The following is a 27,761-nucleotide window of genomic DNA, read 5'->3' on the forward strand; positions in this document are numbered from 1 at the left end:
GACAGAGATTCAAATCTGAATATTAAATCATTTAATTCTCAAACCACTCACATGCATAATGTTCTTTTACACAGTGTTAAAATAAAGAGGAAAATGTATTTTTATACAAACAGAATTTCAAGTATACATTAATAGACTTTTCAAATTACTAACCAAGTTGCTAAGATTTCATTCACATTGTTCTTAAAGCTGTTCAACGAGAAAGCTTTTGCTAAACTGCTTTAAATATGTTTATATAAACCCATATATTTTCACTTTCTCTGAATCTCCCTCCCCCAACCCCAGTCTCTGCCCACCCTCCTGCCCTCCCCCCTCCCCCGACACAACAGGGCTCCTGGGGCTCTAGGAGACATGCAACCCCACCAAGAACTATTGGCTTGTCATCAGGGGAAGGACAGAATCTACAGGAGGAGAGACTGAGAACGCCTGTCAAATTAAGGGAGAGAACAAATCTGATACTTAGAAACAACACAAATCAGGATCATATTTTGTAGCCTGTGATTCACTTGCCTTTTATTAAAAAAAAAAGTCTCAGCCTCCCAAGAAACCACCCACAAGTTTCTGATAATTTGGTAGCTGAGAAAATAATTTAACATTGGGTATTTTCCCCCGTGAAACTTCTAAAATCAAGGTAGGCATTTTGAACTTTTTCATTTGGTTGTTTCTTTTTCCCTTTGGCTGGGGGTGGGGGGCAGCTTAAAAATGGTTGATTTCTGTGTTTACATTATGGAATTTAGTTAATTTCACGAGGTCCACCAAGAGTTCTCCCTCCTCAACTCTCCTCCTGAAGTAATCTGGCTTCAGGGCGAGGAACAGCCACTCTCCTTAGGAATTAAAGTGCATTTTTTCAGTAAAAGTGGGGTGGGGGGAGGTGTGGTTTACACTTAAGTGATAATGATTAAAAGAGGGTGGGGTGAGAGAAAGTCCTACTCCTATATATAGGTATTTATAGTTAAGGTCATAATAAAAACAGATATTCTCTAAGGAAATAAGATGTACAAACCCAGTCCAGCACCCTCAGAGGTGCAAGAGTGCTAGCCTGGCTCACCGACTTTTCTGAGGCATCTTTATTAATGGAGTAATCGCTTCAGATGAAAGACACAAACCTCAAATGTTAGTTTTTTCAAAGGGAAAAAACAGACCGGTAGGTTCTTCTAGTTAAAAACTCTATCTCATTCCCTTTCAGGGATAACAACATTTTAGAAATTGATTGTCTGTTTTAATATGAATCCTTGATTAACAAGTTGTGAAAAAATGTTAGATAAGTTTGTTGCTTAGAAATATTATGGTAGCCTTTAGAAACTCAGGATGAGGAGGCATAGTTGGTCCTTGCTATCAATAAATATCAGCGGAGGGGAAGTTAAAATTTTCCTGTAATCTCTTTATTTGATAGCTACCACCAGAATCTTACTTTCTGTTTTCCTATAAATGCTTTACTATTTCTTGGGGGACAAACCCAAGAATTTTCCAAAGAGAAGTAAATGCTACATTATTAGCTGTATGAAGAAGTGATGAGAAGGGGGAAATTGTCCTGGATTCTGGCCTCTGAGTCCAGTGTGATCTGCTTTTCACAGTGACCAGTGGGAAGGCACAGTGCCAGGGACAGGTAGATGGGAGACAGCTGTCACCCACCATATAAGCACCATTGAGAACAGGTGGACAGATTTCTTTCAGACTATGTCCATCTGAAGGAAACCATATTTCGGCTACATTGACTTTTCTTTGAACCCTCCGTCTTGTCTTTTCTTCTCAGAGACAGGGCATAAGTGGGTCCCACCTGAAATTATGAGAAGCCAGGATGTCTAAGGGCAATCTAAGTGGATTGCGGGATCTTATTAGTTCTCTGACCAGGGATTGAACCCAGGCCTTTGGCAGTGAAAGCGCCAAGGACCCACTAACCACTGGACCGCCAGGGAATTCCCTAAGTGCTCTTTCAACCTACTTCTCCCTTTACTCACTTATGCTGACGTGCCAAAAACTGAGAGTTCTGATTTTAAGATTTCTTAAAGGAGAAGCCATTGGTTCCTGACTGATCTGGCAGATCTATTTAAGTTCTGCTATTAGACCACAAAATAATTCAACAGGCTAAAACAGTGAACATAGACCATAGAGGATGAAAAGTTAACGGACTGAGACATTTCTTTTGCCTATAGTTTGGGAATGTTTTTCTTTTGTTGTGAAACTGCAGTCAGACCAGCTTTTGTTTAGCTCTTTCAGAAAGGATTTCTTAGAGGTTTAAGAGGAATCAGCAAGCCAATCAGTAGGACAGAAGAACTTGGCCGAACTTCACAGTCCTGATAGAGAATTCCTGATAGGGAATTTGTTTCATTACTGGTGTAAAATATAGTACAAGTTTCTCTCTCTATATTTTTACCATTACTTCCCCCTCCTCCTCCTCTACTCTCCTTCCCCAAATCTTAAAATCCAGTGCGGTGTGATTTGCATAAAGTTCAACAGTGTTTCACAGTACTCCACCATGTTCCTCAGTATGAAAACCCTAATGGGCTACTCTCTGGATGCAAACAAGTCTCAAAGGCTATTGCTTTTCTATTCCACCCAATATAAGGAAGCCTTCACAAATCTTCTAAGGCATAGGAGGCATTTTTCTCTGACATTGCAGCATACACATGCTAAGCAAACAGCCAGGCCTTAATGTTATTTTAATGAAATTTCATAGCCTAAGGCTAATTCAGTCCTCTGCACTAGCAATTTTTCCTTCCACCCACTTTTTCTTCTCAAACACACCACCTATTTGAGATTTAAATTATCAATTATTTGTAGGCAATATATGAATGAAAATTTCTACAGTGCCGGCAGTCTCTCAGATGAGAGACTGCTATATTTGAACTTGCTCTCAAACACAAATTTCTTTCATGAATTAGAAATCACTTGGTAGCTAATTAGTTGGAATGGTGGTTCTCACTTTTTTAAGGATAATCAAACAGTTCTCCCCTCCCCATTATCACGTGTGACGTTGCCATGGGCAGGTATCTTTATACCTGGGCAGGAGAAGGAAAGATATGAAAACTCGTTTGGGAATTACTGGGTTAAGTCTTTGATATCCTGGAACAAAGATGCTGAAATGACTCACTTCACATTTCATGTAAAACTCAGAAATGTTTACGCCTTAGCTAGTGCATTTAATTCACAAAGAAACATGGAAAAGTGAAAGTCACTTTACATCGAAATCCCACTTAGAAGACAGGCTAAGAAACAATCAAATACATCACCATCACCCCAGGAAGGGCCCTTCTTTTTCTTCATTAACTTTAACAATGCCACCTGCTTACTTTACAAATAAAAATCACCCTAGGTGGCTTGGGCTTGGCTCTCTTAATAAGTTCAAGCGCTCCATCTCAGCTAGCAGAGTTAAAAAAATCTCCACTTAAATCACATATGCAAGGGAAAGAGGATTCTAGGGTGCAGACTTTGAAAATTTGTTTTGCTGACTTATGCATACTTTGGTATAGAGAGGAAACTGAGTGGATGGCAACATCTCTCTATTGAATTACTCCGAGGACAAATAAATGATCCATTTTACCACTTGAGCCTTGGCCCACTCTAAGTTTTAAACTCAGAGCCATGCCTGGGATACCAATAAAGGTATCTTATGACAAAAGAGAACCAGGTAGAGGTTATCCTGCCAAAGACCATTCAGGACTACCTAGAAAATGATTCTCAACCTTGGCTGCCCATTAAAATCATCTGAGGAGCTTTTAAAGCCCAGGTTGCACAGCAGGCCACTTAAACGTGAACGTCTAGAGGGGGCCCCAGGCAGCAGTACTTTTTTAAATGCCCCAGGTGATTCTAATGTGCAGCCAAGATGGAGAACTACTTGTCTAGGTCAACTGGCTCTGTAACAGAAAGCATTAAGGTCACTGTTCACCCAAGCCAGATAGAAGAAAGATAAGACTCTATGCTTCCTCCCAGATTCATGGATTTAACATGCCTCAAATTACCTAGGCATTTCTCACTTTTTTGTTTGTTTTGTATTTCAATAAATCACTTTGGCTGTAAAACAGGCTGCACTGCTGACAGTATATTACTGACTTAGTTAGACTGCACCTTAAGTATGTGTTTGTAGCAAAACAGCTGGGGACAGGCCTAGGCAAAAACTCTGGGCACACACAAAAGATAAGCCAGCAGGAGTTAATTCCTGAGTCTAGGATATTAGGAGCATGGCTTATAGGCTGACAATGATTCTATAGTTAGAAAAAAAATAGCTGTGGTGAATAGATTCACTTGATTTTACTGCCTATCTCCCTATAGCATTCAAACTGTATTGGGGCAAACGTTACTATATCAGTTGTCACCAATGAGTACTGCTTGTCTCATTTGGAATTTCACACTATACTGTCACTTGCCCTACCCAGTCACCAGGAAAGTAACTACTTATCAGCTAGTACCTAAAACACAGATGCCGACCTCTAAAAATCTGAAAATGGATCACTCTCTCATTTTCACTCCTAATCAGAGAATCCCTGTTTGCAATTACAACCAGCCAGTGCATTAGAAATGAAAAGGTGGAAAGCATCCGGGGATATTTCTGAAAAGGCCAGTAGTCCTTCCTCAGCTGTAACAAATGTTCAAACGGTAGGTAACCTGACTTGGCTCAGTGTACTTGTGCCCCAAACAGCAAATCAGTTGAGTGCTACAACTGCATTTAAAGATTAGGTGGCCTGCCTAGTGGCATTTTACTCCCGAAACTGAATTTCCTGACACCCACAACAGGCCATCCTGACTATTTCAACAGTATTGGCATTAAAACCAGAAAAATCTCTCTTCGGAGTGTCTAAAAGCAAAACAGGTCATCCAAAAAACTGCATGCAAAACTGCAAGTTAAGATATTGGCAGAAGGCTCATTATCAGGAAACTATGGTTGATATTCCAGTCCCCCAAAATGGACTGCAAATGGCAATTTAAAAATAAAAAAAAAACAACTCAGGATTCAAACAAAATTTTCACATCATTAAAAGGAGTTGAGTGCACCTTTAAAAACAACAGAAAGACTCCACTTCCACGGGGCTACTCTTGCCAAATAGAAGCCAGTGGATAAAAGCACTAAACCCAAGTGTTCTGACACTGTTTGATTTGTGCAACGAAACCAAACACTGACATCTGAACATGACAAGAAGTGAGATACTGCAGTCTCTATATTTTGGGTCTGGCTTTCCTTTGCTTGCTACAGAAAGCTACACTCTTTCTTCAGCCAAGTGCTCAGAGGTAGAGGAGCTGAAGCGAGTACAAGAGAATGGGGTGGATGGTGGCTGAGGAATCCAGCCTCCTGCCTAAGGGGCTACAGGGCAATCTTGGAATATTCTCAGTCTTTAATGGGAGGTAGAATTTTCTACACTGACTTATCTGCCTTCATCAGACACCTTTTTCTCACATACATACATAAAATCACATACACATAGCTGGCAACTCACAATGATATTGCAACTTGCAGCAACTGTACACCTAGCCCAACAGATACTTTCAATCTAAATTTTATATTATCCCTCAGCTTTTCTCAGGTAGATGCAAGCCAAATTTGTTCTTTTGAGATCCCTCCTTTTGCCAGGCTTCTAAACATACATTTCACTTTAACGCCTACATCTTTTGTCGCTGAAGAACAGCTGCACTAAGTGGGTGCAAAGTGTTATAACATCTTTCTTTATAAATAGAAAGTGCAAGAAACAATTTTCTTAGCCAAAATACAAACAAAGCAACTAAAAGCTCTCATAGCCTACTATGCCAAGAATTTGATTTTTATAATCAATGATACAGCTAACAAGATGCTTCTAAAGCTATCAAGGTCATAGTGGATGAGTAAATATATTTATAAACATACATTTATGAAAAAAAGATATTAAGAAAATAGCCAAACTTCCCACAAAAGTTATTTGCATGAACTATCTTTAGTATACCACTCTGTGTTCAATGCACATGCATATACAATTGAATTATATTAGTGTTATTTTTATTGGCCCACTTTTCCAAAAAGAAAACAGGCTCATTTTTTAAAACTTCAAGTTACATGATTTAAAATCATTTTTGTAAAAATATCAAATACCATATAAATTCTAAATATCTTCTTTGCTATCTGGCTGATAGCCATTCTAGAGGTGGATTCCAGCCACACGTAGTGACTCCTGATTTAGCATCTTGGCTTCCAGAGGAAACACATTTTAAGCTTTGTTCCCTGTGTTGTAATTCTGTTTTTGCAGTGGTTCTTTAAGAACCACTGTAGTTAGGATTCTATTTATAGGAAACTCAGTAGATCATCTTCAAAAATGTCAAAACATCTGCTACAAGATATGCTAAAAGCAGAAACCTAAACCTTAAGGAATTTCTCAGGATGTGGTTATTAAATGGTTTAGACTTGTGATGCTGAAAAGAAAGAATAAGTATTTTGTCAATCTGCAGGTTCCCTTTCTTCTGACTTTGTTCTCTTTTTCAATTTGAGACCACAGTACAGTTGACCCTTGACCGACATGGGTTTGAACTGCATGGGTCCATTTATAGCCAGGGTTTTTTCAATAGTAAATACTACAGTACTACACCATCAGTGGTTGGTTGAATCCCTGGATGCAGAGGAACCACAGAAACGGAGGCCAACTGTAAGTTATAGGGGGATTTTCCACTTGCAGAGGGTCGGCACCCTAACTCCCACATTGTTCAAGAAACAATTATACTTAGTTCTCGTGCAAACACCAGATGATTTCAAATTTAAGAGTCACAGAGAATCTAGAGGAGGGCCCAAAGAGCTGTAAGAAACCGAATGAGAGGCATCTTCATAGATTATCAAATATTTTTCAAGTGTCCAGTATTTTCACTATAAGCATCTTTGCTGCAAACATTTTCACAGCATAACTAACTGGTCATAAGACAATTTTGCCACAAAAGACAAAATAACTGGATGACAGTTTTTGGTTTGATAGTTTGGTTTCGACTGGCATTTCTCCCAGTTAGCAACATTACTGATGCCTTTATTGAGCTGACAGATAATGATGATTTGCTCCAAGAGTTGGTTTCTTATTTTGAAACACTACATTGGAGGATAAAGAGGCCAAAAGCCTCAAAGGTGCAGAGGCTTGAACCCACATTTCCCACAGAACTTTGGAAAGTCTATGAATGGACATATGACAAAATGCCAAGAACAAACAACAGTGCAGAGGCTTTCACAATGCAATACAAAGCTTGGCTACAAATATGCATCCTGGTATTTGGAAACTGATATCTCTCTTAATGAAGGAAGAAATTTAAGCAAAAAGAAAAAGCACAATGCTGAATGAGGAGATGAATCAACAAGCAAAAAAAAAAAAAAAAAAAGTATAAAATACTAAGAATGAAAGACCTGGAAGACAAGTGCTTAGGTACAACACACAAAATCAGTTATTTGTGCAGGATTGCCATGAATCTACACACATTTTAGAGGTATTCAAATATTTTGTATTTTGCAATAAAGTTTTTAAAATTTTGTTATTCATGCTTCATTATGTCCTTTTTAATGTCCCTCTTTTATTTTTTATTTTATCTTTTATGGCAAAATCGCCTTACAGCGAATTAGTTATAAGGTGAAAATGCTTGCAGCAAAGTTGACTATGGCAAAGGTGGTTCTAGCAAAAGTACCTAGAACCAATTTTTCATTCCCTGGGAGTATATTTTCAAAGTCTTCTCTGTCACAAACAGCAGACTTTGAGGTACAGCAGAGTGGAAATATGGATAAAAAAGAAAATGTTAAGGCTATTTTATTTTTATTCATCAAAATTTGCCCCAATCATTATATGATAAAATCTAATTAATCCTGATGCCTAAATGACTCAAACATTCCAACCCTGGTTATTCAACTACAAATGCCAAAGTCTTTCTTTTCTCTTCCCAGCATTTTCTAGAGTCCTAAATTAAGTCTTCAGCCCTGAGTACCCCTTTTATATCCTGTATTTGTAATTCCTGAGGCCTGACCGGGGAACAGAGATCTCTTCACTATATGATAATTGGGGATGACCAGCAAGAAGCCCTCACAACTAATTCTCTAGGAAACCACTATACATGGAATGGATAGATAATACCAAACCTTTCTTCTCCTAGAAAGTGTATTCATTTGGGGATGATCATTTTTCGAGCAGAATCCATTCTCTGCCATTATTCCTTCTGAAGGCAATAAAAGTCCCTTTATAAGCCAGCAGGAATTTAAATAAAGCATCCTAAATTTGACAAGTCTAACCAAAAATTGTAAAAGTTCAATGATTTGTTATTCTATATAACAGAAGCTGATAGCAACGGATAATTTTAAAAGATTAACAACTATAAAACTGGGCAATGGATTTTCCCATATGGAAGGTAATATAAATGGAATGAACCTATTCTCCTAGCACAAATTTGTGCCAGAGGTGGTATGGTGGCAGTAAAGATGTGTAGGACATGTAGGCAAAACTTGCAATTATCTCAAGAATATAATCCATCTATCTAGTTTCAATAGAAACTCCTGTTGAAACAGATTTAGCAGCCATATAAATTTTCCATACCACAGGAGTTCTTGCCTATTTGTAAATTAAATACAGCTGACACCCCTAATAAATCAAGGTCTGTAACAGCAAGCTTTTTATTCCCTCTAGAGTATTTCTGGTTTAGCATAGACAGTTACTGTGGCTTCACAGGAAAACAAAAAACAAACGGCAAATGCTCACAATTTGGAACTTGGAACAAAAGAAAAAATGGAAATTTTGCTATAATATAAATGAAACTCAGGGGGTGGGAAGCTAAAGAAATCTGTTCCAGGTATTTGTCTCATTCTCCTTCTAGCTCCTTTACTGACCCATGGTAGATTTAAGAAATGGTTTCTATGGCACAAACAACTGACCTAAATGAACACACAAGAGTTAAGACAAATCAAAAAAACCTAATGCTACCTATAACAGATTAAAGTTGGCCCCAAATCCTTGACACATCTTCCATCAAGTGGTAAGGTATTTCCTCTCCCCTTGAATCTGGGCTGACCAGTGACTTCTCTGACCAAGAGTGTATGGTGATGACTCTATGATAGCTCTGGGCCTGGCCTTGAAGAGGACTGGCATCCTCTGCCCAGCCTCTTGGAGGCCTGAGCTGCCATTTCATAACTCTGACTGCTATGATGGAGAGATCAGATACAGAGTCCCTGAGACTCCAGAGAGGGAGAGGAGGCCTGCTGGGCCTAGTCTTCTAGCCCTCCCTACCAAGGTGTCAGGAATGTGAGATCATCTTGGACACTCCTGACCAGTCCAACCACCTGCTGAATACTACCAGGTGACCTGAGTTGTCACCACAGGGAGCAAGAAGTTGCCTAGACTAGCCTTTCCTGAATTTCTGATTCACAACATCATGCGATATATAAAGTAGTTGCTGTTTTAAGTCACTAAGGTTTAGGATAGTTCATTACACAGCAATAGATAACTGGAATGCTATCTTTCAATTTTTGCCTTGGTAGTAACTCAATCATTCACAATTAGAACTACCAAATGGGTGGCTCCTCTAAATTGGTGGGCAATATCCCCAGAAAATATTCATCATTCAACATCTGCTCAGAGGTCAACTGCTTTATCTCGTGAAGAAATCTTCCAATCACTTATTCCTGAATTAAAAGTTCACTAAGAGCAGTGCTGTTACTGGCTATTGTATATTCTAGTTCACTCCAACACTTATAAGTAAACAGAGTTAACACGATGTACTGGAGATAGCCTGGGCTTTGGAATCAGATTGGTAAATATTGGCTCTGCAATTTATCCATTGTGTAATCTTGGGCTGAACAGTTTCCTCATCTATAAAATGTAGTATAATTACACCTATTAAAGGCAACATAGTCTACTAAGAATGTCAAGTGTAGTGAAAGACTGCCTAGGTCAACCTCTCTGTGTCTCCGTTTCTTTCTCTCTAAAGTGAGGATAATAACAGTATCTACCCTAATGGGATTGTCATAAGGATTAGATGAGTTAAAGGTGAGGCACACAGAACTGTGCCTAACACATAGTCAACACTTAAAGTCAGCTATTTTTAGTTACTACCATTACTACCTCATAGGATTATTTTGAGAATGTACTGCAATTATGTCTCTAAAGCACTTAGTATGGTTAATTCTGTCCCCTTCTTTTTGATCTTTTATCTCTGTAGTGAAAAGTGCAGGCTTTTAAAAGTATACACAAGCCTCTAACCAAGTGGGTTCAGGACTCTCAAGTATAGGAAGCCACATCTAAACTATGTCTAAAATCAATTTTGTTATACAAATTCCAAGCAGATTGTCTGGTACCAAAAATTACTTAATGGAACAAAAATTTACTTAATGGAACAGATTCTCCTGTATGCTACCTACCATTTAAGAAAAGTGATTTCATAGAATAGGGAACATTTTCCTATGAGATACATACTTTGACTTCCAGCATTATGGATTAATTGAGATTCTAAAATTCACAGTATATTAAATTGTGTTGTTGGTCATATGAGATACTGAACAAATATCTCTCTTAACTGGGTGGTGAATTCTAGCTTCCGTAACAGGACTTACTGAGTAGACATGAAAAAAGCAAGCATTAGAGAAGTGTTTTTTTGGTTTTTTTTCCCTAAACTGCTCTGCCTTTGTAACTAAGCTTTGCGCTTAAAGCTTCCACTATTTGAGCTAATGGACCTTTCTTAATTATGTTACTATGGGAGGTATTTATTATACAGATAATGGGGAAGATGTAAGATAAGAAATTTATTTATCTTATATATGCACGCTCTGTGAACATAATGTATATTTCAGGTAATATTTGCCTTCTACGTCATTGCTGTTCCTCACAATTGAGGGAAAAGATAGTCTGCCTACACAACAAAACTGGATAGTCTGTACAGATATCTTGCAGGTTTTGATATCACCGTTCCTATCGACAATTACATCCTTTGGAATGTAATTAAGCCAGGTTTGAAAGTACTCAAAATATCCAACTTTGGCTTGTCCTGAGCAAGAAAACATACTTAATGCAAAGTAAAAAGACTGGCCCTGGGAAAAGCACCACTTAAGAATAAGAGTGAAAACAGACACTAAAAAGCAAAGGAGGCAAAGCAACATAAGACTGATAATTATCAAAGAAGTCATAACGCTTGGCAAACTCCATTGTTTTCAACAGATTCGTATTTAAATGACATCTATTACCAAGACCTCAAATGGTGGTGGATGCAGATGATTCACTGGGCTACCTGAATACAATTTCTTTCGCAAGTCCTCTACCCCAGATTAATCAGAATCCCAAATTAACCAGAAAAGCAGCACTCCAAAGTCTCAAGAACTATTACTATAAGTGCTCTAAGACAAGGCAGATATCACCTATGCAAATATTCTGGAACCTTCTAGATGAAGATTATCTATTACTTGGAGGAGGGCGTAACATATAAAACCTACTAATATCCAACTTAGAAAAAAGGCAACTTTAAGAATAAAATGCCTACTGAAGAGGTGCCGTATATGCGGCTAGGTCACTCATCCAAACTTCGTATGTCTTGGTAGAGCTCACAACAAAGTAAGAATCAAATCCACTGTATTGTATCAGCATGGCCTAGAACACTTTGCCCAGATAAATTTACCTCAGAAGTCCATGTATTGTTTCCAAATGGGGAGCAATTATATTCTCCTCTTGCAAGGAATTCTGTTTATTATCATCCTAACATTTTCCATTTTTTCCAGATCTGGCATAAATAAGCTATTTGAACAGTAAGAACGAACATTCACAAATCAAATACATAATGGCCCATTACAGTTTAGAAGAATTACAAACAATAACAGAAATTGGAAGGTAGGTCTACAAAGAACTTTAAATCTTCAGATGTTTCATTATGTTTTAAAACATTGACTTAAAAAAAAAAAAAAGGAAGATTTTGGCTTTTTACTATTCCACATGGAACAGAGTGAGTTTACTTGAGAAAATGAAGATTTATAGTAAAGGAAATGGGTAGAGGTTTCTAATCTAGAAAAACAGTACTTTGGATAAGAATCAAACCACTTATTCATAACAGAAATTAATTTTTAATACTAGTGGGAATAAATTCATTCTTGCCATCATCATCATTATGTTAACTAGAGAAATGGCAAAACACTTATAAAAACATTACTTTTTTTACAGTACTTTATGTAAACATGGTATTCATTTAACCCTACATTATTATGCATGGGAATTATTTTAAAAAATTACTTTCTTAAATCTGTAATTACCATCCTAAACTTTAATGCACCTTTAAGGCAAGGACAAATCATAAGGCCTACTCTAAATGCTTTAAAGCAATGGGATTCAAGAAGGAGCACAAATGAGACAAGGATCTAGAAAAAGACGGCAACCTCTTTCAAGAAACTGATGCATATATGGCAGTATGAATTTAAAACCTCAACCAAACTATTATTATAAAGGCAAAATGGCAAGAGTGACAAATTGAGAGGCAGTGGTGTAATTCTTTCAAATCTAATTCTGGACTTGGCAAACTTTTGTTTTCAAGCTTTGCAGGCCATGTGGTCTCTGTCAAAGTACTCAACTTTGCCACTATTGCAGAAAGTAGCCATAAACAATACCTAAACGAATAGGTGTGGATCTATTCCACCATCACTTTCTTTACACATACAGGTGACCTCAGGATTTGGCCTGGGGGCTATGGTTTGCTGAACCTTGATCTAATTCCTAAATCCCAGAGATATACTTTGCTAAGGGGCATCCTCTCAAATTAAGGGATTTACCTGGTCTAATTGCTAGTTGTCCCTTCTCTAAATCTCAGCAACCAAAATACTGAATGAGTAAGTATACAGATAAGGAGAACATTTGAGGAAGAGAAAAAAAAACCACGTCTGTTGCAGCTGAAAAAATAAAAACTTCCAAGATTCCAACTCCTTCCTGATTAAATGCCTTTGCACTATGACTAAGAAGACTTTTATCTTTGTTCAATTTAATTTCCTTTCCATTACCCACTGCTTTCATTTCTTTAAATTAGATCTTCCAGTCAAATTAAATGTCGTTTTTACCAGTTAAAACAAAATTAGTGTTAAGTAACAGCTAAAACTTTCCAAAAGTTATTTCTTGACTAAAGACTATTCAGCTATTAAGGATGAAGTTCACTATTTCACTCTTCCATCAAACCACTTCCAACCAAGGCCTGATTTCAACTATGAAGTTAGTAGGAAAATGGTTTATTTCTATTGTCATGCCATCTTTGGAAAACCCTGTTTCAATGATGTAGGGGGAACTGGAAACATTAAAACAAAAAACAAAAAATAACAAGAAAACTTCCCTTAACTGCTATCTCCCTTCTTTTCCAATTTTTATCCTTCAGGAACGAATTTACTTTTACACATTCAAGATTAGATTTGACCCTCTAGTATAACGGATAGCTTGGGGGTAGTTTGCAACTCACATAAAGTAAAATTCAACTCAGTTCAGAGGTAAATATGGTTCTGAGTAAAGAGAGAACAAGTCATTAGAAAGAGCCTCCTGCCTAGTACAGTATTACCGTTCATGCCAATGCCATATTTTAAACTGGTATCAGAGTTCTGAGAGAGAATAAAAGGTACCTCTTAGAATGAAAGCAGATTAATATATTGTCATCTCTCTTCTTTTGCTGAGAATATTGGGTAGCTCCTTTGCTATTAAGTGCTACTCAATAAATGAAAACAGTCCCAGTGTTTGCTATTTCATGGCATTAAGGTACTTAATGATGATTTAGCTCTCACTGCTAATGCTGTTCCCTTCATAAGGTGACACGTGCAAGTTAAAATTTGGTAATGAGTTTTCAGCATTAGCTAAAGTCCATTTAGTACATCCTTAAGAGAGGTATCCTCTGTGCACACACCTTTATAGCTATTCATTAAGGTAGATAGAACACTACTAACTCCTATGACCCTACAGTGATGTTAGCTAAGAACTAGGACAATGTCACAGTGAACCTGGATAACAATCTTGGATAGTTATTTAGAATAATATCTCTTCTAACTAAAACGGGGAAACTGCTTTCAGAAACTTAAATTTGTTTAAAAGTTAGGCTGGCTTGAATTTTCATGAATTTCATAGCTCTGCACTAGGCCAGTTAATAGGAGAACCAGCAAACATGATTGTGCTGATGTGGTCCTAGATGACCGAGAAGCACTCTATTCACAGTACAGATACAGCAAAAACCTATTAGCAGTGAACAAAAAGGGAGGGGGAACCCATCAAACACTCATAGCATTTCCACATCTATCAGACAGTCCCTACTTCATTTAAAATGTTTGTTGCTAACCCTGGATGGAGTACTGACAAATGCTGCAAAGCTTCTCTTTACAGAAATTACTGCACCTCACTTTTACAATTTGGTAATAGTTTAAATAGCTCTATTTTCTCAAATAACATCTAAGAAATTAACAAAGCAATAAAGAACTTTCCAGCATAATACTTCTGAAAAGTAGGATGGACTTAACAATTTTTTGGTAGGCTTAAAAGCTCCATCTAAAGCAGCATATTCTGTACCTCTCACCTCCCTGCCTATTTAGTAATGGCAAAATCTGTCCACTGAAAGCCTTGGTTACCAGCTGAAATGTTTCCTTAAAGATTTCAGTCTAATTTCAAATCTACTTTTTCTATGCCACAGAGCATAGTTGGTCCCTAAGACGGCCCTAGGCGACAGTTTTCACCCTATCATGCTGTTGCCCATCTAAAGAGGAGAATGCCATAGTCTATGTCTTCTGAAGACAAAATACGGCTTCAACATAATGTTTAAGGGTAGGCTCTAATCAAATGGTAGCATTATTACATTCCTATTAAAAGATGCATTCTGTTTTTCCAGAAGAAAAAATAACCATTCATTAGTGATATGGTACAGCTGTATATATATGTACAGGTCTCAGATTGCTTAAGAATTACCCTTTGCATTCTAACTTCCTATCATCAAAGCAACGCCATTCTTTCCTACCCACTTTTTCACATACCCAAAGCAGTCTCAGGAAGGGAGCACACTACTAACGTTCTCACAAATGGCTCACCACCAGTCCAGGCATGACCGGCCCCTCTCCCAAATCTCTTTTACAATCATCTATGCCCCTGCACCAAAACAATTTCCTAAACCACTACATATTTAAATACTCTTTAAAAAATTAATGATCAATTAAGAGAAGCTAGAGATTTTTCTCTTTTCTATTGGCACTGTAACTTGTAAGCATCTACTTGCCTGCATCCCTTAATAATCCTCCTTCATTCTCTGCATGCAAGACAGGGCATCTAAAGCTCTACATGTTTGGTAAATTCTTTCTGACTCTCACTGCTGGATTAAGAATCTCAGAAATACCCAGAACTACCAAAAAGGTCCCTTGAAGTTTTAAAAATCTTAGGAATGATTAAGTAACCAAACCTGATCAAAATCGATCCCTTGATCAATTTATTGCAACATGATTGTGCATGATGTTTTCTGGTAAATGCCCTGTAGTGTATTATTAAAAAGCAAAGCTCTTGGAGTCACCAGCAATATGCTGATGGTTGGTTTACGAATTACTAAGTTTGCAGACGCAAGACATGGATTTAGTGAGGTTCTTCTATTGGACTGAAAATATAAACTATCACAAATGTAGAAGGAAATGGAATTGTAGTTGCAGTAAGAAGCATAGTGTTGAATTTCTACAACCACAATATTGCAGAAAAAAAGGTGTTTAAAATGTCATATAAAAGTTATCAAATATGGAGACCTGTGGATTTAAAAATACAATCCAGGCTCACTTCACTGTAAAGTGACATTTTTGATGCATAATATTGCTGTTATGTGAAGCTAGGAGCCAAAGAGACTGGATGAAACTTTGGTAGTCAGCCTTACGCGTTAATTCATCTGGACTAGAGCCATTTCCTAACACCTGAAGATGTATAAGCACTATGGCTTACAAATACCAACCAGGAAGTTGCAGTACGGCTGGCTCTGTGCTGTTCGATAACTGCAGAACAAAAACACTTCCTTCCTTGCTCCCCCCTTCCTCAACACAACACCCAGGCCCCCAAGTGCAGAACTACCTACTGCAAACACTTCGCTGCTCATTTCACTTCCAGGTGCCTGAAGTGCTTCAGGTGATGCTGCCCATTAGAATACTGCTCCACGATGGCTGCACACGTGAAACAATCAGGCAAAGTATCAGACGCCTTGTCAGGGCAAAGATTAATCTAACCTTTCAAAACAAAAAGAACCACCGGGATTCTTTTTTTTTTTTTTTTTTCTTCTTGAGATATGAAACTGCGTGTTCTGGCAGGGAAGGAAGGAGAGAAATTCCCCTTCATCACCACCATCATGATTACTTCCTTCTCTCTTGTGGCTGGCTGGTTCAGATGACCAAGGCTCCTGCTTCATTCTTCAGATCTGGGCAATTACAGCCACCAGGGTGATATGGACCAAAGTACAGTGTTCAAACATGACTGGTAGATAAATGGTCATTTATCATTGTTTTGTTAAAAAAAAATTTTTTTTTTATAAAGTTAACAAACCAAGGCTGTTGATCCCTGAATTAGAAAGCTGATTTGCTTGATTATTTTCCAAAGTGTGAGGTGGGAAGAAAGAGGGGAAGAGCCTCTAATGCTTTTGTGTATGTTGCTGATACAACATCTTGCTAACATCTTCTGATCTGCTGTTGTGGCATTTTGTGAATATAAGTACCAGCCCATGGCCCTGATGCTGGTTACTTACGGCCCAAAGGGGAAGAAGGTCTGCCCCCCTCCTTGCTGTTTCAATCTGGCCCAGTAGTGGACACAGAGCCCTGGGCAGTTTCCCCAGAAGCAACTGTCTCTTCTTGTGAAGGTGACTCTTCCTCGGCTTGTCCCCGAGATGTGACAGTTGTTTCAGGGGAGATGCTATGAGGCCCCTCCAGGGGTATACAGCCAGGGTGGTTTTTGCGAAAGTGCTGATTCAAGATGGCCTGGAAGGGGAAACTTTTGCCACAAACATGACAGTGAAAGGGCTTGTTGCCTGTGTGCTTGCGGATGTGATACTCCAGCTGATCTTTCCGGGTATATTTCTTGCCACACATGCGGCAGACGAATGGTGTAATTCCCATGTGCAGGCGCATGTGGCGGTCCAGGCTCCCCTTCTGGTTGAAAGATTTGGCGCAGTAGATACAGGTGAGACGGGGGTTGTACCGGAACCACCGCTCAGATACTTCCTGCTCTCGGAGATACTCCACATAGCCACTTACTCCCATCATTGCTGACTCTTCTACCTGTACCAGGTGAGGACAATAAGAAAGAATATATATTATTAAGTATATATAGTAAAAGACATCAAATCTATTTTTACTTCTGTTACTAAGCTATACGCTTATTTTTTGTAGCGAGCCAAATAGGAAATTAATTACTACGAAACAGTAAAGATGTTAAGATAGAAATTAAACAAAAAAAAATCGAGGCCACTCTACTCCATTACCATAAAAGAAGAGGACAGCTGAGTTACTTTCTGGCTGAAAAACTGCATGCTTATTAAACCCCTGCTGAATGTTTAATTTACGGTGAAAGGAGAATCTAAGCCCACTCATACCATCCATTTGGACTCTAATTTGCAATTATAGTCTAGACAATCAGGTAGGTACTTAGGCAATGTTGGTCCAACAGAACTTTCTGTGATGATGGAAATACTTGATAATCCGCACCACCTAATACAGTTGCCACCAGGCATATGTGGCTATTAAGTAATATGCTAGTGTGACTGAGGAACTGAATTTTTCATTTTAATTGCTTTCACTTAACTAAAATTTAAATTTAAATAGCCACATGTGACATGGCTAATGGCTACTGTATCTGACAGTACAGAATACATTATGGCAAGCACATTATAAATCATATTTATGGCATTATCATTAATACCAAAATTTAACCCAACAGTAACTAGCTTTATAAAAATGTATATAATTTGTAGGTGACAGTATTCCTTTTTACCCAAAAATATTTTAGTACCACACCAACATATTTTCTTCATTCTAAAGACTAAAAAAAGTTTAACTGACCTCAGAGAAAACTGGCAAAAGAGCTGGGAAAGGAAACGAGGCTGAGATATGAATTTACTAACTTGGTTATTCCCTCCTATAACCTCCTCACAATTTGATACTCAGTAAGTATTTACTGAGTGACTATTGTCTGCCAAATACAATGACAGGTGCCACAGAGCAAGAAGTACAAGACTTGGTTTCTGGGACCTCCCTGCTGGCACCGTGGATAAGACTCCACGCTCCCAATGCAGGGGGCCCAGGTTCAATCCCTGGTCAGGGAACTAGATCCAACACACATGCTGCAACTAAGAGTTTGCATGTCACAACTAAGGAGCCAGCCTGCTGCAACTAAGGAGCCGCCAAGCCACAGCTAAGGAGCTCTGGAGCTGCAACTAAGACCTGGCACAACCAAAATAAATAAATAAGTATTAAAAAAAAAAAGTCACAGAAAAAAAAAAAAGACTTGGTTTCTGATTTTGCCCTCTGAACAAAAAGATAAAACTTCTGAACAAAAAGCAGACAAAACAAAGAGAAGTAGGAGAAATACATATTCCTAATGATGTTGCCAATTCACTTTTCAAACTGTTTATAGTAAAGGTAAGTGTCCTTAAAATACATTGCACAGAAGTATTATCATCTAATTTTACATACCTATTATTTGTAGTGGTTTGATTTAAACAGATTATTAAAAGTAAAGAGAGGGCTTCCCTGGTGGCACAGTGGTTAAGAATCCGCCTGCCAATGCAGGGGACACAGGTTCGAGCCCTGGTCCGGGAAGATCCCACATGCTGCGGAGCAACTAAGCCTGTGTGCAACTACTGCGCTCTAGAGCCTGCGAGCCACAACTACTGAGCCTGCGCTCTAGAGCCCGCAAGCCGCAACTACTGAGCCCATGTGCCGCAACTACTGAAGCCTGCGTGCCTAGAGCCTGTGCTCAACAAGAGAAGCCACAACAATAAGAAGCCCACACACTGCAACGAAGAGTAGCCCCCGCTCACCGCAACTAGAGAAAGCCCACGCGAAGCAATGAAGACCCAACACGGCCAAAAATAAATAAATAAATAAATAAACTTATTTAAAAAAAAAATTTCTGATTTATTTAGCCTGCTGACTTCTGAAGTCCTTGTGTGCGTGGGTGTATATAGCACATGTTTTATGTATAATGTTTTGAGTAAAAAGCTTATATACACATACATACACACACAAAAAAATATATAGGGGCTTCCCTGGTGGTCCAGTGGTTAAGATTCTGCGCTTCCACTGCAGGGGGCATGGGTTCAAGCCCTGGTCAGGGAACTAAGATCCTACATGATGTGCAACGCGGCCAAAAAAAAACACACACACAAATATATACGAGCATTTTATTTATTTATTTATTTTTTGGCCACACAGCATGTAGGATTTTAGTTCCCTGACCAGGGTTGGAACCCGTGCCCCCTGCATTGGAAGCACAAAGTCTTAACCACTGGACCGCTAGGGAAGTCCCTATATAAGCATTTTAAATATATAGGAGAAAATTCCATACGTGTAGCAGAGGTAAAGTACAATGCAAAGAGGAGAATATGTAAAAGTTGACTGGATTAACTGGAGAAAAATGAATCTAATTAGCAAATAATCTTATACCCTTTTCTTGAATATCTAAAAATGTGTATTGTCTCCTTTCACATGTTAGCTAACAATGCTCTTCAGTATTTCCAACAGAATAGAGGTGGTTCTCAGCAGGTTTGGGAAGCAGTATGTGAGGTCAAGCATTGAATGGTAAGGCTCTAGATGATTTCTCATTTATTTCATATAACATTTCTTCCTGCTCCAATTCCCTGGATAATCAAAACTGAACTCACATAAAGAATGAGGGACTGGGACCTCCCTGGTGGTGCAGTGGTTAAGAATCCACCAGCTAATACAGGGGACATGGGTTCGATCTCTGGCCCGGGAAAATCCCACATGCTGTGGAGCAACTAAGCCCTTGCACCACAACTACTGAGCCTGCGCTCTAGAGCCCGCAAACCACAACCACTGAGCCTGTGTGCTGCAACTCCTGAAGCCTGTGCGCCTAGAGCCTGTGCTCCGCAACAAGAGAAGCCACCGAAATGAGAAGCCTGCGCACCACAAGGAAGAGTAGGCCCCACTCACCACAGCTAGAGAAAGCCTGTGTGCAGCAACGATGACCCAACACAGCCAAAAAAAAAAAAAAAAAGAATGAGGGATTATCCCACTAATAGGTCCTGGGTGACTATGGGCAGAGCATAGGATAACTTCTCCGAGGCTTAGTTTCCCCATCCATAAAATAAAAATGTTAGAATATGTTTTGCCAATTCCATTGGATTCTCATGGGAATCAAATATAATAATACCTTGAGATATCCCTGAATGCCTGATGTTATACTTTACAGCAATTAAGGGTGCTGGAAATTGGGTTCAAACCTGCATCCTACTTATTGATCGACTTTGAGCAAGTTATTTAACTACTCTGTGTGTCAGCTTCTTCATCTGTAAAATGAATATAATAATAGCATCTACCTTATAGGTTGCTATGAGCATTGAATGAAAGTGCTTAATGTAGCTCAATAAATGTTAGCTATTATTAAACATTACAAAAATTCACAATATTATTCATAATCTTGAGGATACCAATTCCCTAAAAAAAACTGCCTAACTTTAAGGAAAACAATGTCATAGCAGTATTATCCAAAAACAGAAAGTAAATGTATTTTAGTTATCTGTCATGAACCATAATCAGAAAACTCACACATTATGATCAATTTCACCTAAAAATTATTGCAATAAAATTGCAATAAAAGAGCAAATGAGCATAAAATGTAGATTAGGTCCTTGTCAAAGGTAACAATGTATCTTTGGTAGTTTTATTCCTTTATACTCTAAAAAAGAAGCAAGGACAAAAATGGCTGCTTCCTGGTTCTCTCTGTCACGAAGAAGTGCATCATTTCACTTCTCCCAGTTGGCAATTCCCTACCAGATTGTGAACTCTGTAAGCACAGGGATAATTCTATATTGCCGAATATGCCAGAACTTGACAGTGCCTGATATGTAGCTGATGTTCAAAAACTATTTTTTAAATGAATTATTCCATACAATGAGTAAATTCCATATAAATGAATGCTTCCCATATTTTCTAAAACAAATACCAGTCTAGATTCTTGACATGGCCTTCACTGCTTTGCACAATCCTAACCTTCAGTTACTAATCAGAGACTAAAAGAACTGAAGGGACTGGGGCTTCCCTGGTGGCGCAGTGGTTGAGAATCCGCCTGCTAATGCAGGGGACACGGGTTCGAGCCCTGGTCTGGGAAGATCCCACATGCCACGGAGCAACTGGGCCCGTGAGCCACAGCTACTGAGCCTGCGCGTCTGGAGCCTGTGCTCCGCAACAAGAGAGGCCGCGATGGTGAGAGGCCCGCACACCGCGATGAAGAGTGGTCCCCACTTGCCGCAACTAGAGAAAGCCCTAGCACAGAAACGAAGACCCAACGCAGCCAGAAATAAATAAATAAATAAATAAAAGAACGTGAATTTCTAAAAAAAAAAAAAAAAGAACTGAAGGGACTTATCTGATTGGTTCACTAATTTTATTTAAATATCTCCCAAACTGAGGACTTCACAGGGAACTAAATAATTCCTTATTTAGTAGTTGTCTCTTTATTGGGCACCTACTCAGTAATCTTAGCTACTCAGAACTACTTAGAGGTAAAACAACTCCCATTTAGTGGGCACCTGATAAGACAACGTCAGACACTAAGATTAGAAAATGTGGGCTCTGCTCGCAAGGAGATTTCAATCTAGAAGGAGACAAATTAATGTAAATAAGAAAAGAATAATTTATATGAGTCGGTAGAGGATTAGGAAAAAATTACACGGTACCATGTATAAATGCTACAGTGGTTTAAGAAGGGGAGATCAAAGAGGACTAGGCTGGTTAGGACAGATGGAACTAGGCGTTAGGCCTTGCGTGGACTCAGACACCTGGGAAGAACAGAGTATTCCAGACTCAGGGTGCAGACACAGAAGTCTGATGGAGTTCTGAGGCACAAAGTCTGCCTGTTTGGGACAGTTAATGCTGATGAATGGTGGGAAAAGCTGGGTTAGAAAGATTATAAATTACTTGCAAAATGAGACCAAGTATCTTAACCTTCATGTGGTAGAAAAAGGAAAAAGCCGTAGAATATTTCAAATAAAGGAGTGACCTTAAGTATTCTGTTCCAGTTAAATCACCCTTATAATCAGGAAGCTCTTCAAGCCTACCAAAATTTGTTTTTACTACAACATAAGTCCATGTCCTGTTTTGGTTCTGTGTGGTGGGAAAAAAATAACTGGTGAATAGACTCGTCCTAATAAACTTTCCATGTTAAGGCAGCGGTCCCCAACCTTTTTGGCACCAGGGACCGGTTTCATGGAAGACAATTTTTCCACTGACAATGGGGAGCGGCAGATGAAGCTTCGCTTGCTCGCCACTCACCTCCTGCTGTGCAGCCCGGTTCCTAACAGGCCACAGGCCGCTACCAGTCCGAGGACCGGGGGTTGGGGACCCCTATGTTAAGGCATATATTAACTCATCTCTTAATAGCAATTCCAGACAATACTACTTATCTCCTATTTCTTTACAGCCTGTCCTTCTGCTTCAGTCAGTAAACAACCTTGCAGAATTCCAATTTTTGTCCCTATCCTAACTATACGTGGAATAAGTCATCTCTGACTACTTTAAAAACCACACTTAAACTCTCCTGAGTAACACTTTCCTTAAGTGGATATTGATTCCTGTAACTGCCTTTTAAGCACTCCTATTCCCACAACACAGTTACTTAAGTCTATATAGTCTTATCTACATGTGCTTTGTGTATCTGTTAGTCTGTCTTATGCCCACATTCAGTTGTAAGGTCTGTCTCATTGCTGTATTTATTTTCACAATAGTTACCGTCACATAGGTCACAGAGTCATCACATTTCATTTGAGAGATGAAGAGAAGAAGGGCCCTAATAATATGGGTAAACTTACTTTTCCTCCAAGCTCCTAACACTTTCTCTCACACCTTATTAAAACTAAAAAATTCTCCTATAATGGTTGCAGTTCCTTTTCTGATACCAAACAGCATGATAATATACAAGTAAATACAGTTTATAACAATGTCTTACTGCTGTTACTATACTATATACACAATAAACATCTAGTGGTTTAGATAAAAATTAAACAAGATACTATCAGTATAGTGCAGAAGATAAAAAATTAGCTACGCAATCTTAATCCACCAGTGTTTCCTTTTAAAGGGCCACAGTGTTTACAATTAATTGTGTTCTACTTGGTGAGTTCACCAACTTTTTAAAAATCAATCTTCAGTGATAGACACCTGTGAGAAAAAATAAACAAAATTATCAACCAACTACATACTTATACTACTTGCTAAAAAGAGTTGCAAATAAAATAGAAGACATCATTCCTATCCTTTCTAGAACATTTTAGTCTAACAGGACATTTAGGAAGAAAATAAATGAAAGGATACAAGCATACTAAAAAGCAAACAGGACACAAAAATGCATAAGCAATTCATTTACAAATCTACAATACTATATAAACTAATAATTATGTAGTCTTATATCCACACATGTACAAAATCAAACTCTCTCCATCCCAGGTCCTACATTACCTGCATGTAGTTTTCAGAGGTTATTTTTATTACTCTTAGGACTATAGACTGCCTCCTATAATCAGGAAAGAGTTTCACAATCTTATCCTTTTCTACTTCCCCAAATCTGCTGACACCAAAAGTGTATTTCCTGCATGCTCACAAGCAAGAATAAAGAGAAAAGTGATCATATACAGTATTTATTAAACAGGGCCAATGTCACCTCTCCTACATCTTTCCTTTCTTATTCATTATACTATGTTCACACACAGTGGCAATTTCTTCAACCACTGCAGCAGTTCTAAATCCACAACTACATACCTGGGAGCTGGGTTGCTTAGGCTCATCCATTCTCCCAGGAGACTCACTTCTGGCTCTGTGTCTCTCCGTCAAGGGAACAACACTGCCGGAGGGGCTAAATCTGTCGGAAGAGGAGCACAAAGGGGACTAATAGAAAAGTAGTGTCAAGGAACTTAAAAAATGGTGATGTCTGCCTCCTTTGTCCCATAGTCTAGGAAGGGGGAACAAACTGAATAACAAGATTTCTAAGAAGTCCTTTCATGGAGCCTATACAGAATCATACATGAAATAAGAAAAGCTTGCCCTAGTAAATTTAAGAAATACAAAATGACGCAGCCAACATGACCTGGTGAAGCTAAGGCTAAAGATAAACTTCTACCCTTACGTAAGTACCAGAAGACCAAAAAAGAATAAATTAAAACTGGGTCTGTAATTTTGTTTCTTCTATATAACTTTTAGGTTCTTGGTTGATCCTTTCCCCAAGCCCCATGATAATTTTTTATATATTTCAAACTGTTGACGTAGATCATGAAGATCAAAAATCTTTGCATTTAAGCTATTATTTCTGATACAGTTCTAATATGGGGGGGACAACAGTGCTAACATAGGGTGACAATAAGTATTATGCTCAAGAATATTTTAACTATTAAGGACACAAGAAGGAAAATACTCTAATCAAGACCAACTTAAATGGATATAGTATATACTCTCTGAATTTCTGTGACACACTTGTCTCTCAAGACCAGATGCGAACCAAAATCATAGCTTGTTTAGTTATCACTGTTCATACAGTCAATTTTAAATTTTTAAGAAAGGAAAAGAATATTACCCATCTTAGTTGGTAATATTTATTTCAATTGAGACTTTCTTTCAATTTACTTAGATTAAAATTATTATTGTTATTTCCCCCCAAAGAAATGTTCTAACAACTGCAATGCATTAGAAAGAGAAAAGTGGGGCATGGGGCATAGGGCATAGTAGCACTGGTGAAAAAAAGAAACTGTCAGGTTTGTGGTAGCAGCTGTCATCAATGACAAAACAGAAAAAATATCATCAAATGACAAGTGCAAAAAAAGGAATGAAAAACATCCAAAAAGCTTTTCTTTGGAATTACTGTGATTACACTAAAAAGAACAATCACTGCTGGTACCATATTTCGTCTAATTTGGTAGATGGGGGCAAAGAAAAGTAAACAGTGCTACAAAGGAATGTGAAACTCCCAGAGGCCACCTACCTGTGTGAGAACATACCAAGGAAGGGCAATGCTGTCAGATTCCCAGCTGATGACCAGCTCTCTTCCTGGAATTCCGAAGAAGCCCTGGCAATTACTGATCCTAGCGTGACTGCAGATGCTATTCTGATTCATGAAGTGTCTAACTTTACCATAATTCTCACAACACTGTGAATACTTCAGGACTAGGAGCTTCCTGCTTTAAAAAAATTAGAATGCAAGTCTTTTGGCACACTTCCTGTTTACCCAACATAAACTTAGACTAAGAACATCAAGTAAGGAAGATACTCTTTGTATCACACACAGGGCCTGCTTTAATTACGTCTGCACAACAGCCATTAGATGGGCAAACAAAACTTACCTGTCAATTTCACTGCTTGTTGGCCTAGCGACCTTGGCTCCTGAAGATCCTAACATGTAATTTTCCTGTCCTACAGAACCATGGCCTGTGGTGTCAATCACCATGGCTGTGACTTCCTCTGCACTACTCCCATCTTCTCCAGAAGGCTGATTCTCAGGCCCAAGCCACTCTTCTAGATTTTCAGTTTTGATGTGTACTGCTCCAAGAACTCTAACTTCATCATCACTCCGGGCCCCTCGGTCTGCTACTCCTGTCTCCACGTACCACTGTCCTGCTCGGTTGATCCGAAGAATGGGCTCCCGGCTCTCTACATCAGAACTCTGTTCAATTATCTGAGGGCTGGTGGACTCCTCAGGAGGGCTGAGCTCCCTGATATCCAGCACAGCACTAACCTGACCTCGCCGGTTTCCCTTTGGGGTATTATGTCGGGGGCTAAGGGAGCGGTTCAGATTCGGTGTAACTCTGTGAGACTCTGGAGGTCCCTCTGGGTGCTTTGTCCTTGTCTGACTTAATTCAGCTTCAACCTCAGCCACATTGATTTTGAAATGAATGCCCTCCAGGATCTGTGTACATTTGTCTATAATATGCTGCATCTGCAGAAAACTGGCAGCTGTCAGGTAGCTGATGATATCTGCCAGTTGCAGGCATATCCGCCCCGTGTAACAGAAAGAAAGGAGCTGTTCAAAAACAGTAGGGTTCTTTATGACTGAAATGGAGACAGTACTCATCTCATTCAAGGACATGTGATCTCGGAAATAGGGGGAGCTGGCAGCCAGTACCACTTTGTGAGCCCGAAAAGCTTGTCCTTGCACGTTGACCACGATGTCACAGAGACGGCCCTGCATGCGCAGCTGGTTTAGATGGCTCAGGACAGAGTTGCTGAAGTCAGGGATCTCCAGTTGTATGTTCCCACTTTTCTCCATGGTCGTGCCTGAGGGTGTAGGCAGGCATTCAACCCTGCTGAAAGAGGAAACGAACTGTCGTTAGGAATTATAACCAGTCCCCTCAGGCTTTCCAATTCACACCTATTTAAAAATATTATCTGGTAAAATTTCAAAATCTCCAAATAAATAGAGATACTTTCCTTATGTTTAAACATGGAAAAGAAATACCAACAGGTTTAGTAGTTTAGGTTTCACAGCAAGGTACCATTAAAACCAAAAAAGTGATTGTTAGACTTCTGAAAATTCAAGCTATGCCCATATTTTCCTTCTTAACAAGCTATATAACATCAAAACTGAAGTTCAACAGAATAGAGGGGGTAAAAAAAAGCAGTGTGACAATTTTTATTTACTAAGTGTTAATCATAAGGTATTTGCACACATTATAAAATGCGGTGACAAGTTTTCTTTGGAGAAGGAAAGAAAGAAGCTTTTTGAATAAATGTAATTATACACAGGTGGGCTGATTAGATACCGTTAATATTTTACTACTTGATGCATGAGTTATGTTTATTATTTTATAAAGTGACTAATATCCCTCCTGAGTATAATCCATTATTTCTAAGCTGAAGGGTCAGAGCTCCCCACAGAAAGGCTTTGGGTTTAGGACTTGGAGGTAAACTCTAGGTTACGAAAAACTCCAAGTTGTGTCAGGACTCAAATGCAGAGAACTTGAAGAAGTTCACTCTCAGGATTAGGTAAAGGTAGATAAGTCTGCCTCTATCTAAACTCAAAGTTGGAAATTTCAGGGTGGTAATGATACTTTGATTCTGAAATTTAGTTCCCCAAAGCTGGTGAAAAACAGAGCATTTACCAAGTATGGACGATATTTTTACATTAAAAGATTTCTGAAAAGTTGCAGAACCACTAAGCCTGTAACTGCATCCAATAGTCTTCACTGGTTGAGAGTAGTTTGTATAAATCCCATTAGAAAGACACTGACTTGAGCATACATAGTTACCTAAGACCTGAAACTTCAGGAACTTATCCTGACAAGCTCACAGTATTGCCCTGCATTTACCACACACTTATCAGTAAATAGGGAAGTGTATACACTGCTTTCAAGAACCAACTTTAGCCAATCTGACCTTTTTCCAAAGCGTTTTTGTTTGTTTTGAAACTTTTAATCCAATAAGAGCCTCTGTCGATGCCATCATGAATTCAGATGTTTATTTTGGAGCCTACACCAGCGCCTTTTTTGTTTGCTCTTTCCGGCAATTCCCCAGTGAGGAGGAAGCCCCTGGAGTAAGGTCTTTCTCTACCGTCGGCACTGGAGGGGTGAGAGCTGTAAGAGGGAGAATCGGGAACTGCATGGGGTTGGCCACTCCGGTACTCGAGTGGCTT

The 27,761-nt window shown here is 38.8% G+C and overlaps 2 protein-coding genes across 6 annotated transcripts in view; both read right to left on the bottom strand.

The window, feature by feature from the left end:
* Nucleotides 1–27,761, bottom strand: part of DARS2 (aspartyl-tRNA synthetase 2, mitochondrial) — a 354,382-nt gene that overhangs the window by 290,038 nt on the left and 36,583 nt on the right. The gene's annotated exons all lie outside the window — the stretch shown is intronic.
* ZBTB37 (zinc finger and BTB domain containing 37) overlaps nt 17–27,761 on the bottom strand; it is a 28,305-nt gene continuing 560 nt past the window's right edge. The window contains exons 2-5 of one of the 5 annotated variants that reach the window (XM_082391782.1): nt 27,506–27,702; nt 25,477–26,433; nt 23,906–24,005; nt 17–17,188 (exon numbers count right to left, since the gene is read on the bottom strand). In XM_082391782.1, coding sequence (XP_082247908.1) covers nt 16,700–17,188; nt 23,906–24,005; nt 25,477–26,399 — 1,512 coding nt within the window. In that variant the 5' untranslated portion in view covers nt 26,400–26,433; nt 27,506–27,702 and the 3' untranslated portion in view covers nt 17–16,699. Of the gene's footprint in view, nt 17,189–21,186; nt 23,309–23,905; nt 24,006–25,476; nt 27,703–27,761 lie in introns of those variants that run through there. The other 4 variants (XM_082391781.1, XM_082391784.1, XM_082391783.1 and 1 more) reach the window with 4 other exon arrangements.

Source organism: Balaenoptera borealis (genome assembly GCF_965194805.1).
Source record: "Balaenoptera borealis genome assembly, chromosome: 1".
Classification (NCBI taxonomy): Eukaryota; Metazoa; Chordata; class Mammalia; order Artiodactyla; family Balaenopteridae; genus Balaenoptera; species Balaenoptera borealis.